Raw genomic sequence first — 24,001 nt, 5'->3', positions numbered from 1 at the left:
GATCATTCCTATAACCTGCAGTGGCTTCCAACTTTCCTAACGCTGTAACTCTTTAATATAGTGCCTCCTGTTGTGGTGACTCCCAGCCATAAAATTATTTTTTATGGCTATTTCATAACTGTAATTTTGCTACTGTTATGAATCATAATATAGTCTCAGGCGACCCCCGTGAAATGGTTGTTCAAGCCCTCAAAGGGGTCGTGACCCTCCCAGCTTGAGAAGCCCTGCAACAAGTCATGAATCTTTCCACCTCGTGTGGCTGTAGTTTGCTCATTGCTGAAGAGTTTCCACCTTTGAAATGAAAGGATTTGGAAGGCAGGAGGTGTGACTTATTGGGATGGTTTGTTTAGCGTGCATGGTACCTTGGGCACAAGCCTCTGCAATACAGAGGCCAGGAGGCAGCTCATCATATATAGCTAGATGCGCCTTGTCAGATGTTGGGATAATTGAAGATACCAGCGATTAAATTCAACTCTTTACCAAAACCTTACTTGTTGAGTGTTTGTGTCTCACCTTTCTCGTCTGTGCAATAGGAGTATAATTTTTGCCGCATTCTTCAGAGATTTAAGTAGCTTTGCAGCAGTTCTAAGTAGCTTATTTAACACAGCACCAGATAAGGGGCCGGCTCCTGTGCCAGTATTGTCAGCTCTCACAATCTATATAGTCATTAGGATTAGGGAGGGATCTAGAAACGCAAAGGCTTTGGTCCCTCCCTGTCCTGCAGCCTCTTGGAAGCTGGGGAGGAGGGAGGGATGCTGTCCTCACACTTGTGACTCAGGACAGAAGGTATCCTGTATCTTACCAGAAGCTCAAAACTGGAATGAGAGCCACGAGGGAACGAGTACTCTCCCTGGTGTGGAAGGAGCTCTGGAAATGAGCCTTTCAAGCAGTAGGTTGCCATTGTCTTCCGCTTGGCATAATTTCCTGGGGACTGTACGTTATCCATATGGGAAGGGAAAAGAAATCCTTCCATGGCTGAGCTGGGGGGTCCTGAGGAGGAGGATGTCAGATCCTGTGGTTTGGTACCCCCTGTTAAAGAGAAAACGGAGGAAGTCAGAAGCAGAACTCTGGGAGAGATACTCCTTCCTTCTCCACGCCCCCCCCCCCCCCCCGCCTGACTCTGAGGGCTACAGGCAAGACTGACTAATGGGCAGGTGCCAGTGAGCCGTGAATAAAAGGCCCTTGTTAAAGCATATATATGGAGAAGTTGTTAATATTGACACAGCATTAAACCAAGAGCAAGGCTCTTCTGTGTGCAGGACCCTGGGAGAACTCATAGGTCACGTGCCCAGAAAGGTCTGACTACACAGACCTCATTTTTATTTTTATTTTTTTTCCATCTTTTTAAAATTAATTTATTCATATTACATCTTGATTGTTAGCCCTTCCCCTGTTTCCTCCCATTCTTCCCTCCCTCCCACTTCCCCCCCTCTCCCCTCCCCTATGTCCGTGACCGAGGGAGACCTCCTCCCCCTATATATGCTCTCAGAATATCAAGTCTCTTCTTGGTAACTTGCTATCCTTCCTCTGAGTGCCACCAGGTCTCCCCATCTGGGGGACATGGTCAGAAAAGGGGCACCAGAGTTCGTGTGAGAGTCAGATCTCACTCTCCACTCAACGGTGGAGAGTATCCTGTTCGTCGGCTAGGACAGACCTCATTTTAAAAAGCCTATCGTGCCAGCCTCCATGTAACAGAGGCAGGTGCATGCATATGGGTATGTTATAATGTACACCAATTATGTCTAGCTCAAAAAGTTTTCTTTATCTCTGGTGGTTTTCTTCACAGCACACCTTTTCATTTTCGTGTGTGTGTGTGTGTGTGTGTGTGTGTGTGTGTGTGTGTGTGTGTTTGGTGTGCTTATCCAAGTTTGCATGCTTGTCATCATAGGTGTGCATGGGTATGTATACACATATATGTTCATGCGTGTGGAGGCCTGAGGCTGAAATCAGAAACCATCCTTAGCTTCTTTTCTACTTTATTCATTAAGTCAGGCCCTCTCAATCAAACCCAGAGCTTGCTGATATGGCTAGTCTTCCTAGCCAGGGTCTCTCAGCCACGCTGCACGCAGATGTACCTGGTACTCACGAAACCGTGCCCTGACACCTCCCAATGAATGGTCCCCTGCCTTCACATCACCTCTTCCTTGTCATCTTTGCTTAGATTGTGGCTAAGAAGTACCGGAACTATGACCTCCCAGCAGAGATGACAGGCTTGTGGCGGTACCTCAAGAATGCCTATGCGCGAGACGAGTTCACCAACACCTGTGCAGCTGACAGCGAGATTGAGCTGGCCTACGCAGATGTCGCCAGGCGCCTCAGCCGATCCTGAGCTTAGCCACCTGGTCCAAATTCTGCTGCAGAAGACTTCTACTTCTCCCAGAGGCCCTCAACCCTACAGACTCTTCCTCCTCGTTGCCTTGGGGGAAACATTAAAAAAAAATTAGGCCACATCTTCCTGGCACCCCTGAACTCAACTCCAGCCTTGTAGGCTCTAAGATCAGTGCCATCCTTCTGTCTTGTCCTGTAGGAGCCTGGCAAGCAGAGAGGACAGGGTGGTAGATTTTTCTACCTGCCGGCCTGATCTAGGGCCAGCATATCTGGGGTCAGTTTGGAAAGCTTCTGTGCATTTGTCACTGTCCCCTTCTGCCAACATTGTAATGCTTTCTCAGAGGCTCTAACAACGTAAAATGATGGCTTCTCTCCCACCCCTGCTATGGATGATTGACACTGTATAATCATTGGGGAGGCAGTGATTGGGGGGACGCAGTTGGGTGTGGCTGTGGGGATCTAGCAAAGCAAGCCCCAGCTGCTTTTTGTGACAGAGGGCCAGATGATGACGTCCCCATGGACACACCCCACTTTGCTACAATGCTGGCACTGGTGCAATATGATCACATCCTGGCCAGCATTGACCCCCACCCCCAGCATTTTCCTTTTGTCTCCATTTTGCTACAAAGGCAGTTGACCTATAATTCTAAACTGAAGGGACTCAGACGGAGGGGGGCTTCTGGGAAGCAATGTTGATGCCAAAAGGCCCATCAGGGTCTACAGCCACAGGGGTCACTGGCTGGAGATCACATAAGTGTGTGTGACTGTGTTCTCTATAAGAGTGGCTTTCGGTTGGAGAAAGAGTGGGGTGTGGGGTGGGAGGAGATAAAAGTTCTATATGAATTTGATGTAGCCTAGAAAACTTTTAGACAGGTCTTCTCTCTCATTATCTAAGTCTTGGACTGGTGTCACAGCACACATACCAACCATAAAGGAGACTCCAACATAGGCCAAAAATGTCTTCCAGGCCTTCCTAGTCACTCGTGGATGTGGGTTGCTACCTGGGTGTGCTCAGGATCCGGGCTTCTTTAGCCCCAACCTCTGAAGGAAGAGAAATTCTATTAGGGAATGGTGTGACCATAGGCTACCTTAGGAAGAAAGTCCGTGGGTCTTTCTGACTGGGAAGCCCCAACTTCTTGCATTTGGAAAATAGGTACTGCCCTGGGTCCATTTAGCCGCCATCTTATTCAACGTACTATCAGATTTTTAAGAAAAGGAAATCTTTTTTTCTCAAGTTAGTATTTCTCTCCTTAGTCATTTTCCTTGAGTTTTGCCTACAAAAACTGATGAGGCCTGAGCATGGGACCCTGGGATGACCAAGCTGTATGACAAAATGAGTTAATCATTAGCTCTTCCTCCTCTAATGAGCTAGTGAGAGTCTCGAAGAAACCCATTCGCAAGGCCTCAGCTCCAACAATCTTGCCTTCTGTGCTGCTGCCAGTGGAGGGTGAGGCTCCTGGGGCCGGAAAGGCCCTGGACTTGGCTCGTTGCTCTGGAAGGTGGGGCAGCACGGGTTCTTTCCATAGAAACATCAACATGGGCTAACCCGAGCAGTCGCTGGACCCACCTTCCTCTAGGGATCTCCTAAGCAAAGAGTGACCATTGATCCGAGGAGGGAGGAAGCAGGAGGGCTCCCTAGCCCGATGGGGAAGAGGACTCTGCCTGCTAGGACATTTTATAAACCTGAAAGGGCTTTGAAGAGGCAAAAAAATGAGTCAATTCATTTCCATCGCTACAGGAACCTTTCCACAGGCCCTCGGCAAGCTGCCCCTGGGGACGTTTAAAAGTGTAGGACTGCTTAGGGAGCAGCCCTTTTTACTTCAGGGAAGAGCCCCCAATGGGCCTCCCGGGAGAGGGGAGCTTCCGGAACCTTCAGAAAGGCTGTTTAGTTAACAAGAAACCACGCTGTTCTCAGAACTTACAGCCAGGCAGCATAAACCCCAGGCTGCTCCCAACACTGAGTCCCACAAGTGGGCTGATGGTGACGACGTGAATGTTGGCATACACACAGAGGGGCCTCGGAGGGAGTCGAGGAGAATACTCAGAACCCGCATGTCATATTCTGAGCCCAGCAATCGGCAAGTCTTTAAAAAACAAACCCCGCAAGCCGGATCAATATTGTTTCTAGAAGGTTCCTCCTGTGTGGTAAGAGTAGTTTTACATAACTCATAATATTTAGGCAATGTTGGATGTTACAGGGTCAGTCATGACCCCTTTAAAGAGAGAAGGGAGACTCTTCTGAGTGCTTTAATTCGGAAGTGATCTTAATTTTATCAGAGTGAGACTGACCAATGGAACCGCCGGAAAGGCTGTTTAGTTACTAGGAAACCACGCGGTTCTCAGAACTTAACAAGCAGGCAGTGTGAACCCTAGGCCACTCTCAACTGTGGTATATAAAAACAGCAATGAAGTAAATGAGGGTTGCCCTTCCCCCAAGGAAATTTTTCTCTGGAGACTCCAGCGTCTCTGGAGCCTGGTCTTAACCTGGTCCTGTGTATGATTCACCATGTGCAGCTACCTCAGCGGTGAGGTTCCAAGCCCCAGCTCAGACTGTGTGGAAGGGTTACTGTGTGGACTCCACCTGCAGAAACTCTGGAGAGGAGCTATTCTGGTGATACCAGTGCCCCAGTGCCCCGGGGAGCATTTGGGTGGTAGGGAAAAGGAAGCTATTGCGATGGAGCCAAATTTTTAAAAATTTATTCATCTCTCACCTTGGATTGTCACATGACAATCTTGTGGGGGGGGGGGCAGATATAAGTGGGAGGCAAGACAGACAGCTAGAGTCAGGCTCAGAATTATGGTGTTGACTGTACCTACCTATTTAAAACTGCCTACTTCTTAGCTTGACCCAGAGAGAAGGCGTCCGTTAAGATACTGACAACCACACACGATAAGATGGAAAGCGAAAAAGAAAACTCTCTGGTAAATTTAGGAGCCCAGGCATGTGTACATCTCACCTTTTAAACAAGGGGCCTATGTAGCCTCCAGACACCAAACCAATCGATTGCAAAATAGGAAACAGCCAGTCAGTTTCTTTGGCCAGACAATCCCAAACTAGTTAGTTGCAGCTTCCTGGTAGATGGCACAGTCCTTGGTGCTCCTGTCTGGTGCTGGTGAAGACCAAACAGGATCGTGGTGTTTTCATAAAAGAGAAGCTGTCTGAGAGTTGGGGGCTGGGCCTATTTCTGCTGCCTTTTGGTTCCTATGAGGCCAGGCGACAGTAGTAAAGGCACTGCCTGCACTTAGAGGTGGACATTCTGCAGTCAGACAGTCCCAAGCATTTTAGGACCACCAGGGCACAGACACATGCTGACTGTCTACTAGTCCCTGGAACCTGCCAGGCCCAGGCAAATTGTATTATGAAGGAGGCTGAGGCAGAAGCTGTGTGTCCGTCTAATAAGAGTTGAAAGATTTGCATCTGCAATCAAAATGTTCTAGAAGCAGTTGGTGTCTGGTAGGGAGGTGTTTCTGGGTTTCCCCCTCCATTCCTCCCTGGTCCAGGAGTCACCTCAGTTGCAGAACGAGTCAGGATACTAACAGCCTTGCTTGGAGACGTGAAACTCTAACGGGTGATTGAAAGTGAGTTCAGTGATTCTCAAAGATTGCATCTTTTGAGATCTACATGTCTGTATCATCTATATTTATATATATCATAACTGTATATAGCATCATGAAGAGTCCTTAGAAGACATGAAGGAAAGAAGTGTGCCTATGACGCGCCAGATTCTGGTGTTGGGAGAACATTTGCAATCTTGTTATTGGCCATAGGGCCTTTCTACAGACTGGCCAGTGCCCTGTGTCCACTGCTCTTTACCACGCAAACTAACAGCTTGTGCCTGAGTTATAAGTGTATCCTCTTCTCCCTTTGTCAATATGCCTTTCCCACCCTAGTTTCAAGACACTTTATCTCATTATTAAGTATGAATCAAACTGCATAGTCTTTTAAGTGGTGTTTAAAGAGATAAATCTATTCTCCATTACCACCGCATGCATTATCCCAAATAAACAAGACACTGTCCCAATATAAGGTTTGAGTTCAGCCATATTTTCTATAAAATCAATCTGGTGTTTGGCAAAAACAGTTTTGAAGACATGATATTTTTGTGTATAGCTACAGATGTCCCAACATGGACTACGGATATATTTATAGAAAATGTCAGGCTCAGACCTAGCACAGTTGTATTGTGTTTGTTTAGCAGGCATGAGAGCCTGGGTCAGATCTCCAGCACTGCATACATCTGGCCTGGTAGTGAACACTGGTAATCCCAGCTCCAGGACAGTGGAGGCAGGAGGATTAGAAGTTCAAGGTCAGCTACATTATAAGTCGGAGTTCATTTTGAGCTACATGAGACTTCTGTCTCAAAACAAACAAGTATTCAGCTGATATTTGCATTTGTGCCCTCATCCACCCAGCAAGTCACATAATGTTTTCATTTTATAAGCTGAGGAATTAGCTGATTTAGCAATTCTCATTTATTGTATGTAGACACTCCAAATAATGGTGACTCGCTTTTTTTGAGACCTTTAACCTGTGGTGAGAACAGGCCCTGCTTTCAAGCCTTACTAAATGCAACATGCCTTTGAATACACACCAAGTCGAGTGTTTTCTTCATATCCTTGAGCCGGCTGTAAATGCGTTTTCCAGTCTTGATTGCTATTGACTGATTTAAATAAAGTTGGTTTATTTTCAAATATTACAAAAGATATCACTGGACTTCTTTGGGTAGGGGCTATGCTGTTTAAAATGCTGTTTTCCCGAATAAAGATATTAAATTTCACATGAGGTACAGCCATTTTTAAAAATCAAAACAAAACAAAAACAAATATAAAGGTGGGACTGAGCATGGATCTGTGGTGGAGCCCTATCATGCAAGATGCCATAGGTTCGATCCCCAGGATAGAAAGAAAGAAAAAGGAGATGACAGAGGGAGGGAGAGAAGGAAAAAAGGAGCGAGGGAAGGAGAGAGAGGAAGAATGGGACAAAGAAAATAAAAGAGAAAGGTGAGAAGGAAAAAGGAAAGAAAGGGAGGGTATGGGATGAGAGAAGCCAGAAATCAAAACTCTTGTAATATAATTCTTCCAGTTCCTTTTTTGTTGTTGTTGTTTTGTTGATTTGTTGATTTTTGAGACAGGGTTTCTCTGTGTAGCTTTGACTGTCTTGGACTTGCTTTGTAGACCACGCTGGCCTCAAACTTACAGCGATCCACCTGCCTCTGCCTCCTGAGTGCTGGAATTAAAGGCGTGTGCCACCACGGCCAGCTGACTGCTGTGTGTGTGTGTGTGTGTGTGTGTGTGTGTGTGTGTGTGTGTGTATCCAAGATGTGTTGTTGCCTTAGGTGTTGAGACACCTAGCACTGGGGCAGAGACAGCACCATACAATATAAAACACACACTAGGAAACAAAAAGTCAGAACTTGAACCCTGAACCCAGTCCTAACTCTGGAATTCCTATGTCACTGATTCCAGATTATTCCAGAGTGTTTTGTTCTGTTTGTTGTTACCCACCCCAAATGTCTCCCGAGTGACCAAAGGTATCCTATAATGGCCAGGCTCATTGTTACTAGGCAACCGACACCCTGTGTTTCCTTGAATGCAGAACTTGGACCAGAGAGCACAGGCTGGGTCAAGGGAGAAGCCATCTCACCTCAGCTATATCATGAAGAAACCAGGAAGCCCAGCAGTATGCTGTGGTTTGCACTAGGAATGTCTGCCATCGGCTCATGTGGAACCTTTAGAAGGTGGCGCCTCACTAGGAGAAGGAGGTCACTGTGGTCAGGCATCGAGGCTTATAAAGCAGCCTCATATCCTGTCTGCTTCCTGACAGCAGATGCAATGTGACCAGCCCCTCAGGCTCACCACTGCCGTGCCTTCCTCACAAAGAAGGACTGAATGCTTTAAACTGCAAGCCAAGATGAAACATAAGCCCTCCTCTTTTAATTTGCTTCTTGCCAGATATTTGGTTCCAGCAGTGACGGATACAGAGTATAACGGCTGTGCATAGTTTTGCAAAGGTCCGAGTCCCGTTACAGAGAAGCACCCAAGAAGCGGTCTTGGAAATGAAAGCAACTCATACTCAAAAAATACTGAGATCCCTTTCTCTTTCATTTTTATTTCTATTAGTGTGTGTGGTTTGAATGTGATATATGCTCATGTGTATGTGGAAAAGGACATTAGGTAGCCTGCTTCACCGCTGTTCACTTTTATTTTTAGGTAGGGTCTTTCACTGGGCTTGAAGCTAGGCTAAAGGCAAGAAACTCCAGAGATCCTCCTGTCTTCCCCCTACACAGTGCTGGGGTTACCAGTGTGTGCATAACCACACGTATGTTTTATGTAGGTGCTGGGACCTGAACTCGGGTCCTCATGCTTGTGTGGCCAGGTGCTCTTATCCACTCAGCCGTCCCCCAACCCCAGCTCCTTAGGTCTGGCAGTGAGGCCTCACACACATAAAATACAGTAGTTTTTTTTTTGTTTGTTTGTTTTGTTTTTTAATTAGGAAAAGCATAGAGTATCAGACCAAGGAGGCAAGCAGTTCAGGCTGAAGACATGGGGCAGTCACTGAATTATTCTGTGATCTTGGGCAGGGACTGGAGATTTCACAGTCTCTAGTGAAGAACATTTATTGACATGTAGGACTCAACTCAGATGGGATGACATCCTATAGGCAGGTCTCTTTGTGAACTTAATGAATGAAATGACACCAATGGGCAGATAATAAATGGATATCCGGTCCTGGCCTTAGTGGGTTTTTAAAAACTTAAATGCCAGGTTTCTAGCTTTGGAGTCAGTTCACGGAATATGTGTGTCTTCTATTCTCCTTGTACATGAAATGTGCGTCCTTGCGCAGCGAGAATGACCCCGAGGCTCTGCTGTGAAGCTCATCCGGCTGCCACAACTGAAGACAGAAAGTAGAGAAGACTCGAACGTTGAAAACTTTGAAGCTAAAGAATACCAGTGAAGCAGCTGAAGAGATGGCTTGGTGGCTAAGACTGAGCCCTTCAAACCCCTACCCACATCTAGCCAATGGACAGCACATTCTCCACAGTTGAGTGGAGGGTGGGGTCTGACTTTCACAGGAACTCTGGTGCCCCATATTTGACCTCGTTCCCTGGAGGGGGAGACCTGGTGGCACTCAGAGGAAGGACAGCAGGTTACCAAGAAGAGACTTGATACCCTATGAGCATATACAGGGGGAGGAGGTCCCCCTCAGGAACAGTCATAGGGGAGGGGAGTAAGGGGAAAATGGGAGGGAGGGAAGAATGGGAGGATACAAGGGATGGGATAACTATTGAGATATAATATGGATAAATCAGTAAAATTAAAAAAAAAAAAACCCTCTAACAATCCAAATATAAAGTATGGTTTCAGAATTAAAACAAAACAAAAATAAAGGCTGAGTACTGCTCCCACAGAGGATCTGAGTCCAGTTCTCAGTATACACACTGGGCAGCTCACAACCACCCATACTCCAGCTGCAGCGGTCTGAGGCCATCTTCTGGCCAATTCCAACACCTGCACGCATATTACATTACTCTTCCCGCTGTGTACACAACTAAAAATTAAGTATTTAATTAGAAAAATGTGGGTGAAAACAAAAAGATTCCATTTACCCGCGTGTAGTGGTTTGGATAAGAATGTCCCCCGTAGTCTCACGTGTTTGAATGCTTGGCTATAGGGAGTGGTGCTATTAGGACTTGTAGCCTTATTGGAGTAGGTGTGGCCTTGTTGGGGGAAGCATGTCACTGTGGGGGTGGAGACTTGGATGTCTTATATGCTCAAACTGCACCCAGTGTGGCACACAGTCTCCTGCTGCCTGCAGATCAAGATGTAGAACTCTCATCTCCTCCAGCACAATTTCTGAGACTCTATTGTGTTTACTGCTTAGGTTCTCTCTCGTAAAATAAAGGTGTACTGCTCCGTCCCCCCACAGTTCAGCTAGCATAAATATTGAAGCTGCCATGTTTCGGGATGAGCTGGTATGAACTGCTTTTCCTGGCAGTTCTTGTTCTCTTTTAGACTTCCTGGTGCATTTTGAAACAGACACTGCCATACAGGTTTTCTTCCTTAACTGAAACATGAGAACACACACACACACACACACACACACACACACACACACACACACACATAAAAAAAAAAGACACTTTCTTTTAGGCCATCCTAGATCCAAGTCCACGTGTCCCCTGCCAGCATGTGAGGTATAGGGGAGGCAGGGGGTCTTCTGACTTACAGAATTTGAAACAGTGCATCAGGAAGCTTTGGGTTTGCAGAGAGATGTCTTTTTCTAGAAAAATTTACCAGAATTTCTCAGACTTTGCCGATCTCTTAGAGTACAGAGTTAAACCAAATCTGTCCTCGTCGTAGATGAATGTGGAGGATCTAGGAGAAAGACGGCAAGCTCAGCCCCAGCGCACCTGAAAGGATAAATCTGAAATCCTAGTGTCTGTATCTAAGCTAGCAGCCTCCAAGGTACTGCAGCCCCTCAAATAAGAGCCAAGAGACAGCAAAGCTTCGGTGGGATCCTTAAGAGACTAAATCCAGCTGGAATGGGTGAACTTTTGGAAAAGGATCTCTCCAGCCTTTCTCATTGCCCCATCACATGATCGTGAGTCATAGAACTCTGTGAAGACTATCTCTCCTCAACAGCCTGTGATCTTTACAGACTCCCAAACAAGCTAAGATGGCGCTCTGTTTTTGGCCTTTAATTTAACAAGATGCCACAGAACCCACAAACAAAGACTAGGATCCAAATGATGACTGTGATGGATAAAAAGAGCCTCCCTGAACCACTGCACAGTAAAGGCCACAGCAGAGCCAAGTTCAACATCCAGAAGAGACACAGATCCCCGTAGCGACCGTGTGGTTATTTAATTCCAGAAAAGGGAACTATACAAGAGTGTTGAGGAGGATAATGAAAAGAGCAGTTAAATTCTGAACTGCCCACTGGAGACTATTTTAAAATGCTTTTTTTAGTACCTTACAAGTAACTCCAAAGTCAATAATAAAAGACCCTATAAATGCATCAAGGCAGAGAGCCAACTAAACAGAGAGAGCACTTGACCCAGGCTTCCAGTGGAGCACGGGATGGGAAGAACGCGAAGGACAGTCACCTTCCCCCTTCTAACTCCGTAAGATAAGGAAAGACAACATGCACTCACAGACAAGGAGACTGGATGGATTGAGAATACTCTATGACAATAAAAAACGTCCTGAGAGTGACACAGAACAAAAGCATGTGATTGAAAAAATAATAGCTTTCTTAATAAGGGCAGTAAAATCCCCCCCCCCACAGGCAAGGTTGCCCACCAATTTACACCTAGAGAGTGATAAATTCTGAACTCTCTTATCAGTTGGTTCTTTAGCTCTCTTACCTATGGTTGCTGTGGCCAAGAAACCCAGGAAAATTCTGGGCTACCATTGGAAAAATTCAAACATACCTCACCTGGTGCAAAATCAGGGTGTGGTGACTCCTATTTGCAGTCCTGCCTGCCAGCCCACCCACAAGAACTGTTAGCAAAGGTGTTAGACAGCCTGTTGAATGCCTACCCTCGAACTCTCACAGGCTAAAGATTCTTGAAACATTTCTGTAACGTTTTCTCTGTTTTGCTCATAGATGGGACATAAGACCCACAGTAGCTAGCTGCACAAGTTAACAGTGTTTGTGTATAATCCAGCAATGAGGCAGGATTCCAATCCAAAGACTGACATCGCAACCTCAAATGTAAAACTAAAATGGAGAACAGTCCTCCTTAATCAGGAAAGGAGAGATGTGTTCAAACCCACTAGATAGAACAGGGTTTGTTTGGGTGGCACCATAAAACAGTCAAGGCAGATGAAGCTTCGCAGCTTGACTATGAAGTGTTCCCCATGCACTCTCGTGTTTGACCCCTTGACCCTCAGCTGGAGGTGCTGTTTGGGAAGGTTGTAGAGCCTTTAAGAGGTAGAGCCTTGCTGGAGGAAGTGAGTCACTGGGGGTGGATCACAAGGCCCCACTTCCTGCTTATTCTCTGCTTCCTGACTATGGATGCAATGTGACCAACCAGCTTCTTCTTCCTGTTACCACGTCTTCTCTGCCAATGATGGATCGTGTCCCTCTGGACCTGTAAGCCCAAGTAAATTATTTCTCCCTTGAGTTGCTTTATCAGTATCTTATCACAGTAGTGAGAAAGTAACACAATTTTAAGCACAAATTACTTAAAAAATGGACCTTAAAGGCTGTTCTAAGAACATAGGAGCTTCTCCAGCAACACTTGCTGCCATGTTTCTTCTGCATTCTTCCAGAATCTTTATGCAGATGGAAGAACATGTGTACATATTCTGAAACCTTCCATCATGCACGAAAGGGCACACTGTCTACGTTCTAGTATGCCTCACACCTTTTCACTTCATATATCTTAGAGAGTTTGCTATGGAGTGAAAGTGTTGTCCCAAAATTTACATGTTGGTCATTGCTGTCCAGTCCAGTATGATGGTGACAAGGGTGTGGCCTCTGGGAGAAGAATGTGTTATAAGAGTAGAGCTCCGTGAACTGGATCAGCACTGTAATAAGAACAGCTGTGATGTGCTGGAGGCCTGGATCAATGGTGGAGGGCACTGACTGCTCATCCAGAAGAACTAAGTTTAATTCCTAGCACTCACATGATGCCCACAACCATGAATGTAACTCCAGTTCCAAGGAAATCTGATGCCTTCCTCTGGACTCTGTGAACACCTAGCATGAATGTGGTTATAGACATACATGAAGATGAAATACTCATAAAGAACCACAAAAAAAGAACAGTTATAAGAAAAATGAACCCTCTTCTCTCCCTCATGTAGGACACAAGGAGAAGACTAACAGCAAACACCTATCTCCTTCATTTTGGACTTCCCAGGGTCTTAGAGAAATAAGTCACCCACCTCATGTCACTTTATTACAGCACTGACACATACTGAGACACGTCTTTCCACATAAGTATATAGGGGCCACTTCACTCTTTATAGCTACACAGTTCTCTGTCGTTGGATATATATATAATTTGATTAATCCCCTTCGTTGAGCAAAAGCTATGCTAAATTCTGTTATTGTGAGATCTGTGACTGTGTCAGTTACTTTTCCTGTTGTTTTAGTAAAATAAGAATGATTTAAGGGAAGACTTCTCCCATAGTTCAATGGTAGAATCAATCATGGTGGAGAGGTCAAGGCAGTAAGGGTTTGTAGCAGCTGGTCACACCGCATGTTCAGCCAGGAAGAAGAGAGCAAAGGTTGCTAGCTGATAACTTCCTCCACATATAACTTACACCCTTCTGTGCAGTTCAGGACCCAAGCTCCCCCAAAATGGTTCTACTTTCTTTTAAGGTTTACTTTTCCACCCCAATTGCTTAAGCAAAATCATCCTTTCCAGGCACTCCCAGAGACTAAATGAATATAACAAATCTACGGCAGATATGTCTGGAGGTGTATCTCCTAGGTGCTTTCAGAACCTGTGAAACAGTCGATCAACAGTAACCATTACAATGTTCTTAACCAAAAGAAAAGATAAAAATGAAAGCCACCACCCTTCAGAGGGTGAACTCTAAACTTGAATGAAAATATACTCAAATTTCCACAGCACCCAGCTATTTATCTGATAAATCAGAGAATTATATTTACATTTCAACATATTTCTATGTTATAGGTTGAATATTCTTCCCCATGAATACTGTGTTTGCATCTTAATGTCTAATACCTGTGTATCTCATTTTATTTTAAATGAATTTTATAGCCAGGTACGGTGGTACCCATCTACACTTGCTGTCGTGGTGAGGCTGTGCTGGAGGATAGAAAGTACAAAACAACTTAGACCTTGTGTGATGAGAAGGAGAGATGGGGGCAGGAGGAGAAAGAGAAGAAAGACAGAGAAGGCAGGCTCTGTGGGCATAATCAGATGGAAATGAAAGTTGGTGTGATTGGCGCTTTTTAAAAGAACAGAAGGTTGGAGGTTAACAGCAGCAGCCTTCAGAAGAAAACAGACTGAAGATATGCCACTAGATAGGAACGTTTGGATCTACAAAAATTGCAAGAGACTGAGATTCTCTCTTTAGATGCTTCAGAAGAACACGTCCCAACCAATATCTTGGTACTGGACTGCTAGCATCAAAAACTGTGAATCACAAACACTGTTTGGTTAGGCTGCCTGGACAGTGGCACTGCATTGTAGCAGCCACTGGAAGCCAGTACACTATGTCTATTCACGTCTCTTCTCTTTTCTAAGTCAGCCTTGCATATGTGCTCCACAAGAGAGGAGCCTCCAGCACCTTCTTCACAGGGTGTGCTTGCTGTATCAAGGGTGGGATTTTAGCGTCTAGTGCCCTGAAGCCTGAGACTAAGGAGCTGCCCCATGCCTGTTAGCATTTTAGACTCTCTGTGCTGAAGGAGATGTGGAGCTCCAGTTATTGTAGTCAATTCCCCTCTTGCAGAAGGCTTCCCACATGCTGCCCTGCACACACACCTCTGAGAAGCATGTCTTCTTTTGCTTTCCCAACCTCATCACCCAGGGACACAACCTTCTAGAGCTTTGTCTACCCCAGTTCTTCAAGCTTTCCAGCAACTTGACAAAGAAAAGACCTATGTCCAGTTTTTTCATCCTGGAACACCTGGAAGACCAACTCATGAGGTTCTGTTGTTAGATTGCCTTTCCAGGGGTCATGGATTTGGCAGAGGGACTCTTGGGTAATACTCAGAGAACACAAATCACAATGCTCCATTCTCCTGTCTCATAGTCACAGTGTCCAGTTACTTCCCATGGTCTAGTGATGCAGAGTGGCTGCTCAAGGAGGCCCTGGGAGATCTAAAGTGACTTGAAGCCGCGCTGATGAAAGGTGTCTATGAGGAAGTGACTTGGGTGGCAGCCATTCCTAATGGGACTTTTCAGAGCATACATGGCCGCTGGTGGAAGCCACACAGGTGACTTCCCCTTGGTTCGCCTTTGGATGGTGTCTCAGATGTTGAGTCAGTTGGAGGTAGTGTCAGTACTGGAGGTGGTGATCATGGTGGTGACGGTGGTGGTAGTGATGGTGATGGTGGTAGTGATGATGGTGGTGGTACTGGTGGTGATGGTAGGGATGGTGGTCCTGGTGGTGGTGGGGATGATGATCGTAGTGATGGTGGTGGTGGCAATGCTGGTGCTGGTGGTCTGGGTGGTGCTGGTGGGATGGTAGTGGTAGGGGTTGTTGAGGATTCCTACTCCTCTTTGTCACTTGCCAGAACCTCCAATGACCATTCCTCAGAGGTAGTGTAACAAACCCCCAGACTTTAGCATAATTGACACCATGATAGAAGTACCCTTAGGGCCTTGGAACTCTGCTGCAGGCAGCAATATTTGCCAAAGTGAGAATAAAGACTTCTGGGAAAGTCTCTAATGTACTAATCTTGGCTTTTTGGCCTCTGTAGTTCCACTTCTGGCTAACTGTTCTTGTTAACGGAAGCATGTCAACCCAGGATGTGATTTTTATGATTAAAAGCTCACTCTGAGAAAGGCTCTGGACTGTGCTTGGGTTCCCAATATCCATTGTACTTGCTGGCCAGCTAATAAGAATGTTCTATTGGCTTGAACCTGTGTCCAAGTGGTCTCTGGTGGATTCCTTGCAACCGTAGCTTTTGCATGTTTAAAGATTCCACTCACTTGGCACTGAAAAGTCTCAAATGATCTTCTAGCCAACTGTTTACACTTTTAACAACCATCTCTGCATGTTTCCCCACTCTCATCCTGCAGAAATCATTTTAAGAAGTTTTACTGACATATGGGTTTATATATTGCGTTTTTTTTTTTTTTTTTAATAATCAATTTAACACAACCTAGACTCATCTGGGAAGAGAGGGCGTCAGTTGAGGAATTGTCTTGACCAGACTGGTCTGTAGGCATGTCTGCAGGACACATTCTTAATCGATAATTGATCGAGGAGAGCACAGCCCACTTTAGGCAGCACCATCCTCTTGGCTCTATTAGGAAGCTGACTGAGCAAACCAGGCTTAGAAAGCCAGTATGCTCTGTTCCTCTAGGGTCCTCACTACAGCTCCCGTCTCCAGGTTCCCATCTTGAGTTCCTGCCCTGATATCCCTTCAGGTTGGACTGTAACCTGTAAGATGAAATAGACTCTTTCTTATCCAAGTCGCTTTGGGCTGTGATGTTTATCACAGGAACAGAAACCAAATCAGAACAGTTTCGGGGACAGCTGTTTCTCCTCAGAGCTCATGTCCTTACAATGCTTTCAGAGTTTGTGAGCAACCCAGGTTGAGGGGTGTTGGTTGGCCTTCCCTCTTGCTGTTGAGTTGACTTCCATGTTTCTGCTGCCGCTGTTGTTGCTGATTGATTTGCTAACTTCCGAATGAGCATTTCCAGGCTTCCATTGTGGATGAGGACTAACAGCTCTTCAGGAACCTTCTAAGTCTGGGTCACCAGATTGGGACTGCTGAGGCACCCAGCCTTCTGGACTGAGCAACTCCATGTTGGCCTCCCCAGAGTGAGACAGGCACCATGGGCCAACTCTGACTTCTGGGAGGAACTGAGCCACAGGCAAAAAGCATGATCACAGAAGCTCAGTGTGTTAAGGAACACCCAAACAGAGGGATACTGGGAGCCCAGACCCCTGGAGGCATCACTGAGAGGCTAAAACAGCCTCAGGCCCTCCTGTTAAGACTCCTCCAGGCTATCCTGATTGTAGATAGTTATGCCTTTGCCTGCTGTTGTACCTTGCTGGCATCAGTCCCTCATGGGCAGCTCCAGGCAGCCAGCCTCAGTTTCCCCTCCTTGCCATGTCTGTTTTACTCAAGTCTCCATAAGCTGCTTGTCATTCTCCAGCCTGTTTTTCTTAAGTCTCTCTCACTGCCTAGAGTTCTGCCATCGCCTTCTATGCCAGGCAGATGTGTATCCAGACCCTTCCTTCACAATGCAGCTTTGACGGCACATGAAGACACTGCACCTTCCTTTCAGGCAGGCATTGTCTTCTCTGAGCACTTGTACGTATCCCTTTCATAGACCAGGTGTGTATCCGACTGAGTGCATGCTTTCATGTTCTCCACAATCAGGCATCACTGGAGGGAGGCCAGGGCCAGCATTTTCACTTATAAGTTCCAACACTCCCCAGGGCATCCAGTAGGCGCTTGGCCTTTCTCCACTGAGCACTCAATACAGTCCATCTCTCAGTGATGTCACACACCCCGCCCCCACCATGCTGGAAGCTCATCCCTTGTGAACATGGCACATACAGCGTCATCTCATCTTCTTTTCCCTGGAGTCCCTAGTTTCACACGCCTATCAAACGCTCCCTGCTACAGTCGGGATAGAACATAGAATTCTCCCCGGGCTCATCGTAATGAAGACTGCTCGGTGAAATGAGGGATTCTGGGAATCAATGTACTCAGGAATCACTGACTTAAACCAAATGTAAAGAAGTCTTTGGGTAAACGGTTTCCCAATGTCTATGGGTTAAAGTTGTGGTCTCAGCCTAGGGTGCCTTTGGTGGCACCTTTAGGAAGCAGGACATGGCAGGAGGAAATTGGGTCACTGAGGGAATGCTCATGACGAGATACTGGAATCTTGGCTCCTTTCTCCCTCCTGGCTGCCATGAGATAAGGAGTCCTCTGTTATATATCCATGCCATAATTTATTGTACCATGATAAACCCAAAGGAATACGACCAAATAACCATGAACTGAACCTCTTAAAACAAGACGCCAAAAGAGGCCTTGTTCTAGTTTTATTCTGTGGTGGCGACAAACCTCATGACCAAAAGGCATTTGGGGAGGGATGAGTTTGTTCTAGTTTATATATTACAGTCCATCATTGAGGGAAGTCAGGGAAGGAACTCAAGTAGGAGCTTGAAGCAGAAACTACAGGGAGTGCTGCTTGCTGGCTCATTTATAGAGCAATGCTGAACTACTTTCTTGTACAGTCCAGGACCACCTGTGCAGAGAATGGTGTCACCCATAGTGGGCTGGGCCCTCTGTCCTGGCTAGTTTTATGTCACCTTGACACAAACTAGACTCTGTAAACCTCAGTCCATAAAAGTATCTCCATAAGATCAGGATGTAGGTAGGCAAGCCTATAGGGCATTTTCTTTTTTCTTTTTTTGTTTTTTCGAGACAGGGTTTCTCTGTGTATCCTTGGCTGTCCTGGACTCACTTTGTAGACCAGGCTGGCCTCGAACTCACAGCGATCCGCCTGCCTCTGCCTCCCGAGTGCTGGGATTAAAGGCATGCACCACCACGCCCGGCGGCCATTTTCTTAACTAGCGATTGATAATTGGAGCGCCAGCTCGTTGTGGATGGGGCCACCCCAGGTGGTGGCCCTTAGGGAGCTCTGTAGAGAGCGAGCCAGCCAGCCATCAGGACTCCTTCATGGCTTCTGCGTCAGCTCCTGCCTTAATTTCTTTCCATGATGAGGAACAGGGATACTGACGTGTGAGCCAAATTAACCCTTTCCTTCCCACGTTCCTTTTGGTCGTAGTGTTTCAGCACAGCAATAGTCACCATGACTAAGATGCCCTCCTACATCAACTAATAATCAAGACAGCGCCCACAGGCCAGTTTGATTTAGGCAGTTCCTCCATCTACGATCCTTTCTCAGATGGCCCTTGGCTGTGTCAAGTTGACAAAGTTACTTAAGGCAGATATTTTTTTTTTCCTATTTGAATTGTTTTTTTTTTTCCCCCCCGAAGCGTTTTGCTGTAGTGGCACAAGCTAACACAAGTTTCATTGGAGAACCTCATGGGGCTAACGCACACAGGGGGTACGCTTTTCCATCCCTACCATGCAATTCTTTCTATCGAAGGGCTTCCTTGAACTTGGTTTTTTGGGACACACTCTGCTCTAACATGAGTCTCTCATTCAGCAGGACAGAGTTTACCTCCTTGGATCACAGAGACAAGCCTGCAGCCGGGCTGCCTACCACCGGCTCAGACATCCTCCACCCACGCTGTGGCTCCATCTTGATCTTCCCACCACTTTTTGGTCACACCACTAATTTAGCACTTTGTGTGTTGGGTCATGTACACACTTATGTCTAGAACTAAATTACAACTTCCTTAAAAGGATGAAGCCGTTTTAACACTCTTCTAGGCTTTCTCTAACTGTGTGTAGAGTTAGCCATGCGCTTAAATGAAGAAGAAATAGAAAAATTGATGAACGTGGGAAGTAAAATTGATCACGTTGCTTTGAAAAATAATCATATCTTTCTAGTGACTAGAATGGACACCCCATTATTTTTTTTGAACCACTAACATTTGCAAGGCTTTCCATGACATCATGACAATACTTTCTTATCAATTATAGGAACACTGTAATTTCAAGGGCATTAAAACAAAAGCAAATGTGTATTTTAACAATTAATCAAAGCCAGAAAAGACCTTGACACAAAGAAAAACTCAGTAATCCAGAAAAATCTCCTTCCACTGAGAACTTACCCCAAAATTACAAAAAGCCTCCAAGTAAAGAGGGAGTGGGCAGGAGAAAACGTGGAGCCATAGGGTTAAAAAAAGAAAAAAAAAAAGGATTAGCTGAAGAAGTTCTGCCAAGGGCCAAACTGGTTGGTTAGTTAGTGCCTTGAGGTTTGCAGGGGTGGCGGCCATTGCTGTTGGGCACCTGCCATCTTAAACCCAGCAGGCAAGGCACACAAATGGCATCAATTAATCTGAGATTGGTAATGACATGTTTGTTTTGGCTTGAGGGGATGTCACTGCGGCCTCACTGCTGTGGACGGAGGGTGGGGCGATATATATCCTGGACACAGCCATGTCATGGCCTCTGCGAACCATCCAAGATGCTTCTGAGTAATTTGGAGCCTCTGAATAAAATGTATTTTTTTTCTAAGATGCTGAAAGAGAGGACGCAAGAACACATCATGGTCCTATGACCCAGAGGCCAAGCGTCACCTGCAGGTGGTCAGGAAGCACTTCCTGTGGGCTTACACCCCTCTGATGGGCAGGGGATACTTCATGCTACCATTTCTCTACCATTTCCCCTTTTTTATTCTATTTATTTGATTCAGTGTGTGTGTGTGTGTGTGTGTGTGTGTGTGTGTGTGTGTGTGTGTCTGTGTCTGTGTGTGTGTGTCCGTGTGTCTGTGTCTGTGCATACCCACACGTAGAGGTCAGAGAACAAGCTGGGGAAAAGGTCTTCACCTTGTTTGACACGAGCCTTCCTGGACAGTGCTGCAGAGCTAGCTGGCCTGCAAGCGTCTCACCTGCCTCAGGAGCACAGAACTTACATCACATGTTTACCGTGTCAGCCTTTACATGTGTTCTGGGGATCCGAACCCAGGCCCTCACGCTTGCACGGGTGTTTTACCCACTAAGCCACATCCAGTTCTTATTCATTTACTCTTTAGGGAGAGCTGTCTGCCTGTCATACCCACTGTGTGTAGAATACAGTTCAAGTTCATGGGTTCAGCATTCCTAACGTGTCTGCTCCGCGGTGGCCACATCTGTGTTCTGTGCCAGAGAGGGTGGTTAGGGACAGTGTGACCCTCAGTGGGCACCAGCGTCCTCTGCACAGAACATAGCTCATTCCACAGAGATTTCTATGATTAAGTGCAAATGAATCCAAAACACATGGATCAAGTTCCCTGAAATTACACACAGCTATAAAAATTAAGGGGGAAAAGGGAATTTTTTGTGGTAATGTCATTCATCTAAAGAAACAGTGCACACATACACATGTGCATACTTATGTGCACGTACATTTGTATGCGTGTATGTATATTTGAGTGTTCACATGTGTATGTGTGCACACAGGTACACATGTATATGTACATATGTATGCATATATATGTGTGTGTATAAGTACACAAGCATAGATGTGCATGTGTATGCACACATGTGTTTGTCCCCAAGTACAGGTACATGTGTATGTGAGTGTACATATATATGTGTGTGTGTATTTGTGTGTGTATGTGTGTGCATATATACAAATGTGTATGTGTGTATGTGTACTGCATATATGTGTTTACATACATGTATGTAAGTGTTCATATGTACACTTGTGTGGTTATATGTGTATGTGTGTGCACATTTGCATGTATATGTGCAGATATACATATGAATATATGTGAATACGGACATGCAGATGTGTGTGCATTTCTGTGAGTGAGTATATGTATGTAAACACATGTATGTGTAAGTATGCACCTTTGCAAATGTTGGCACACACCTACCAACATATATTCTCATTTGTGCACCCTTACAAATACCTATGTGTGTACATATACCTGTACATGTGCAAATGTGCACACCTATCCACATTCTCATGAGTGCACACATATATATGTGCATATATGCACAGACATGCACATTCTATGCACATGTGACACTTATACACATGAGCACAAGAGCTGTCACATATGCACATGTGCACATACATATATGCATGCATCTGTGTGCATATATATACACATATATATGTGCTCACACAAACACACATACACATGCCTGTGGCCACATGTACACATGCAAATGTTTGCACATACAGATAAACAAATGACACTGCATACACAGAAGATACATGTGGACTTGTGCATACACATATATACACACATGTACATCTGCACACACAGACATACATAAACATATGTGTACACAAACATACGAACATTTGCGCATGCGCATTCACATACACATGTATGTGCATCTGTGCATACACAGTTAAGCATACATACGAACAAATATAAACACATTGACACATACACATGTGCATGCACCTACACATATCCATGGCCACATGTGCACGTGTATATTCATGTGCACACACATACCATGTGCACACACATCCATATGCACTTGTGTACACAAACGCACACACATACTTGCTCAGGCAGGCATGAGTTAAGCAAATATACTCATCTATTTGTGTGGAGCCCAGCTAAGCTTGTCCCTGTCTGGTGCCCAGGTCTGTGTCATGGAGGCCACAGCAACCAATGCTGTGACTCCAACTCAAATCTGTAGAGGGAGCGGGTCATCGGGAGGGGGCAGGGCATTGGGAGGGAAAGCTCGTTTTTTTTTTTTTTTTTTTTTTTTTTTTTTTCCTGCTGGTTAAAGCCTCTCCATTAGCTGCCTTCACCTTTTTGGCTGCTGCTAAGATTGGGGCTTTACCATATAGAACTTTAAGTCAGTAATATCCTTCACAGGCCTTTGATTTGTTGGCTCCATATGTAACTTTTTGCTGCACTAAATTGGCTCCAACTCAAATCCTGTTGCTCCTCTACTTTCAGCTTTTATTTCAGCTGAAGAAGAGGGTGCATGGCAGCAAGGGAGGAGCAGGAGGAAGAGAAGCAGCCAGGGAAAGATGAGAACACAAGATTCTTCTGCCGAGCTTCTTAAATATGGAATCCATTGTCTGCACTGGCTTTCGGGCAGAAGGAAAAAAAAAAAAAAAAAAAAAAGACAAAACAAAACACAAAACCTCAAGAGTCCTAATGTTTGTTGAAGACTAGATTTCCCCTTGCACTCATTCCTGCCCCTATAACCATTTTCCTCTTGTAAAATCACAGCTGAAGCTCCCGGCTCAGGACCTGCTCTTGAGTGTCACCGCTCTGTTGCTATTATTCTGACTTCTAGGCAATGCCTGCTGGTTCTCTGCTGCTGCTCAATTAAGGGGTCTCTGCCTCTCTCTGGGCTCTGGCCTGACAGCTGCATTGAGTTTGGGCTCACAGGGTGATTTACTGGGTCTGCCAATGCTCAGCCACATGATTTAGTGGGGCAAAAAAAGGAGAAAAACATGGAATGCACCAAAAAAGCAATATATGTATTATTATTAATAATAATAATAAAGATAAATGTCAGCCCCAAGTGACTCTGGTGGCCCTTGCCACTCCATTTAACATTTTAACGGTGGCATGTGGCCCATGCGTGGCACTTGATTCTGTCTGGTGCCTTCAAAGAGGCTAAGAAAAGGTTATTTGTCAAATGCTGGGCTAGAGTTGGGGGGGGGGGGGGGGGGGGGTGGGGTGGTATTTTCCAAGCTCTAGGTCAAACCAGCCCAGCTGCATTCCTGTCCCTGTCATTGAGGAGGCTGAACTTTGTCACGTTATTAAGCTGTCAGCAAGGCCAGGGCGTTGTTTAGATTTCTGGTGGGAACTCCTCACACATGCTCCGGGGGCTCCATAGGGATTTTATCAACACCATTGTAAAACATGCACAAATGAGCTGTGCTGCAGTTGCCCTGGGAAGACCAGGCTCCCTCAGCCTCATCAGGCGAGAACTGGAACGCCAGAGCTGGCCTTGTGCGCCACCCACGGGCATCCTCCCTGCTGCCTCTGCACATATCACCACCTCACAGCAGGTCCCTTGCTCTGCCTGGCACTTCTCCCTGTGTGTTAATGGAAAGATACTCACCTTTGGCCTCACTAGATTACCCTTATGGTAGCCCCCCACCTCTGAAGTCCAAATGGCCTCCTCTTATTAAACTTGGAGGGGAGGCTGGGAAACTGAAGTTGTCAAGAGCGATGGCACGCCCTATCTCCACAAGGAAGGCCTCTGTTCGAAGGGAATTGAAAGGAGCAGCCACACCACGTAGCTGTCAGCAGATGGCTCCAGGGAGGGGCTGCAGCCCCGGGAGGCTTGCTTACCATCATGGAACAAATACTGGGATCGAGCTGCAACGAGAGGAGCAAGGGTAAAAGCCAGTGGTGACAGCAGCACCTGCAGCGCGCTGTATATCGCATTT

The 24,001-nt window shown here is 45.8% G+C and overlaps 1 protein-coding gene across 2 annotated transcripts in view; it reads left to right on the top strand.

The window, feature by feature from the left end:
- Positions 1–2,564, top strand: part of Clic5 (chloride intracellular channel 5) — a 144,772-nt gene extending 142,208 nt beyond the window's left edge. For both annotated transcript variants that reach the window (XM_051152920.1, XM_051152921.1), the window contains exon 6: positions 2,162–2,564. In XM_051152920.1, coding sequence (XP_051008877.1) covers positions 2,162–2,329 — 168 coding nt within the window. In that variant the 3' untranslated portion in view covers positions 2,330–2,564. The remainder of the gene's footprint in view (positions 1–2,161) is intronic.
- Positions 2,565–24,001: the final 21,437 nt, after the last annotated feature.

Source organism: Acomys russatus, chromosome 11 (assembly GCF_903995435.1).
Source record: "Acomys russatus chromosome 11, mAcoRus1.1, whole genome shotgun sequence".
Lineage (NCBI taxonomy): Eukaryota > Metazoa > Chordata > Mammalia > Rodentia > Muridae > Acomys > Acomys russatus.
Note: the sequence above shows the minus strand (reverse complement) of the source record. Positions and strands in the feature narration are given on the sequence as shown.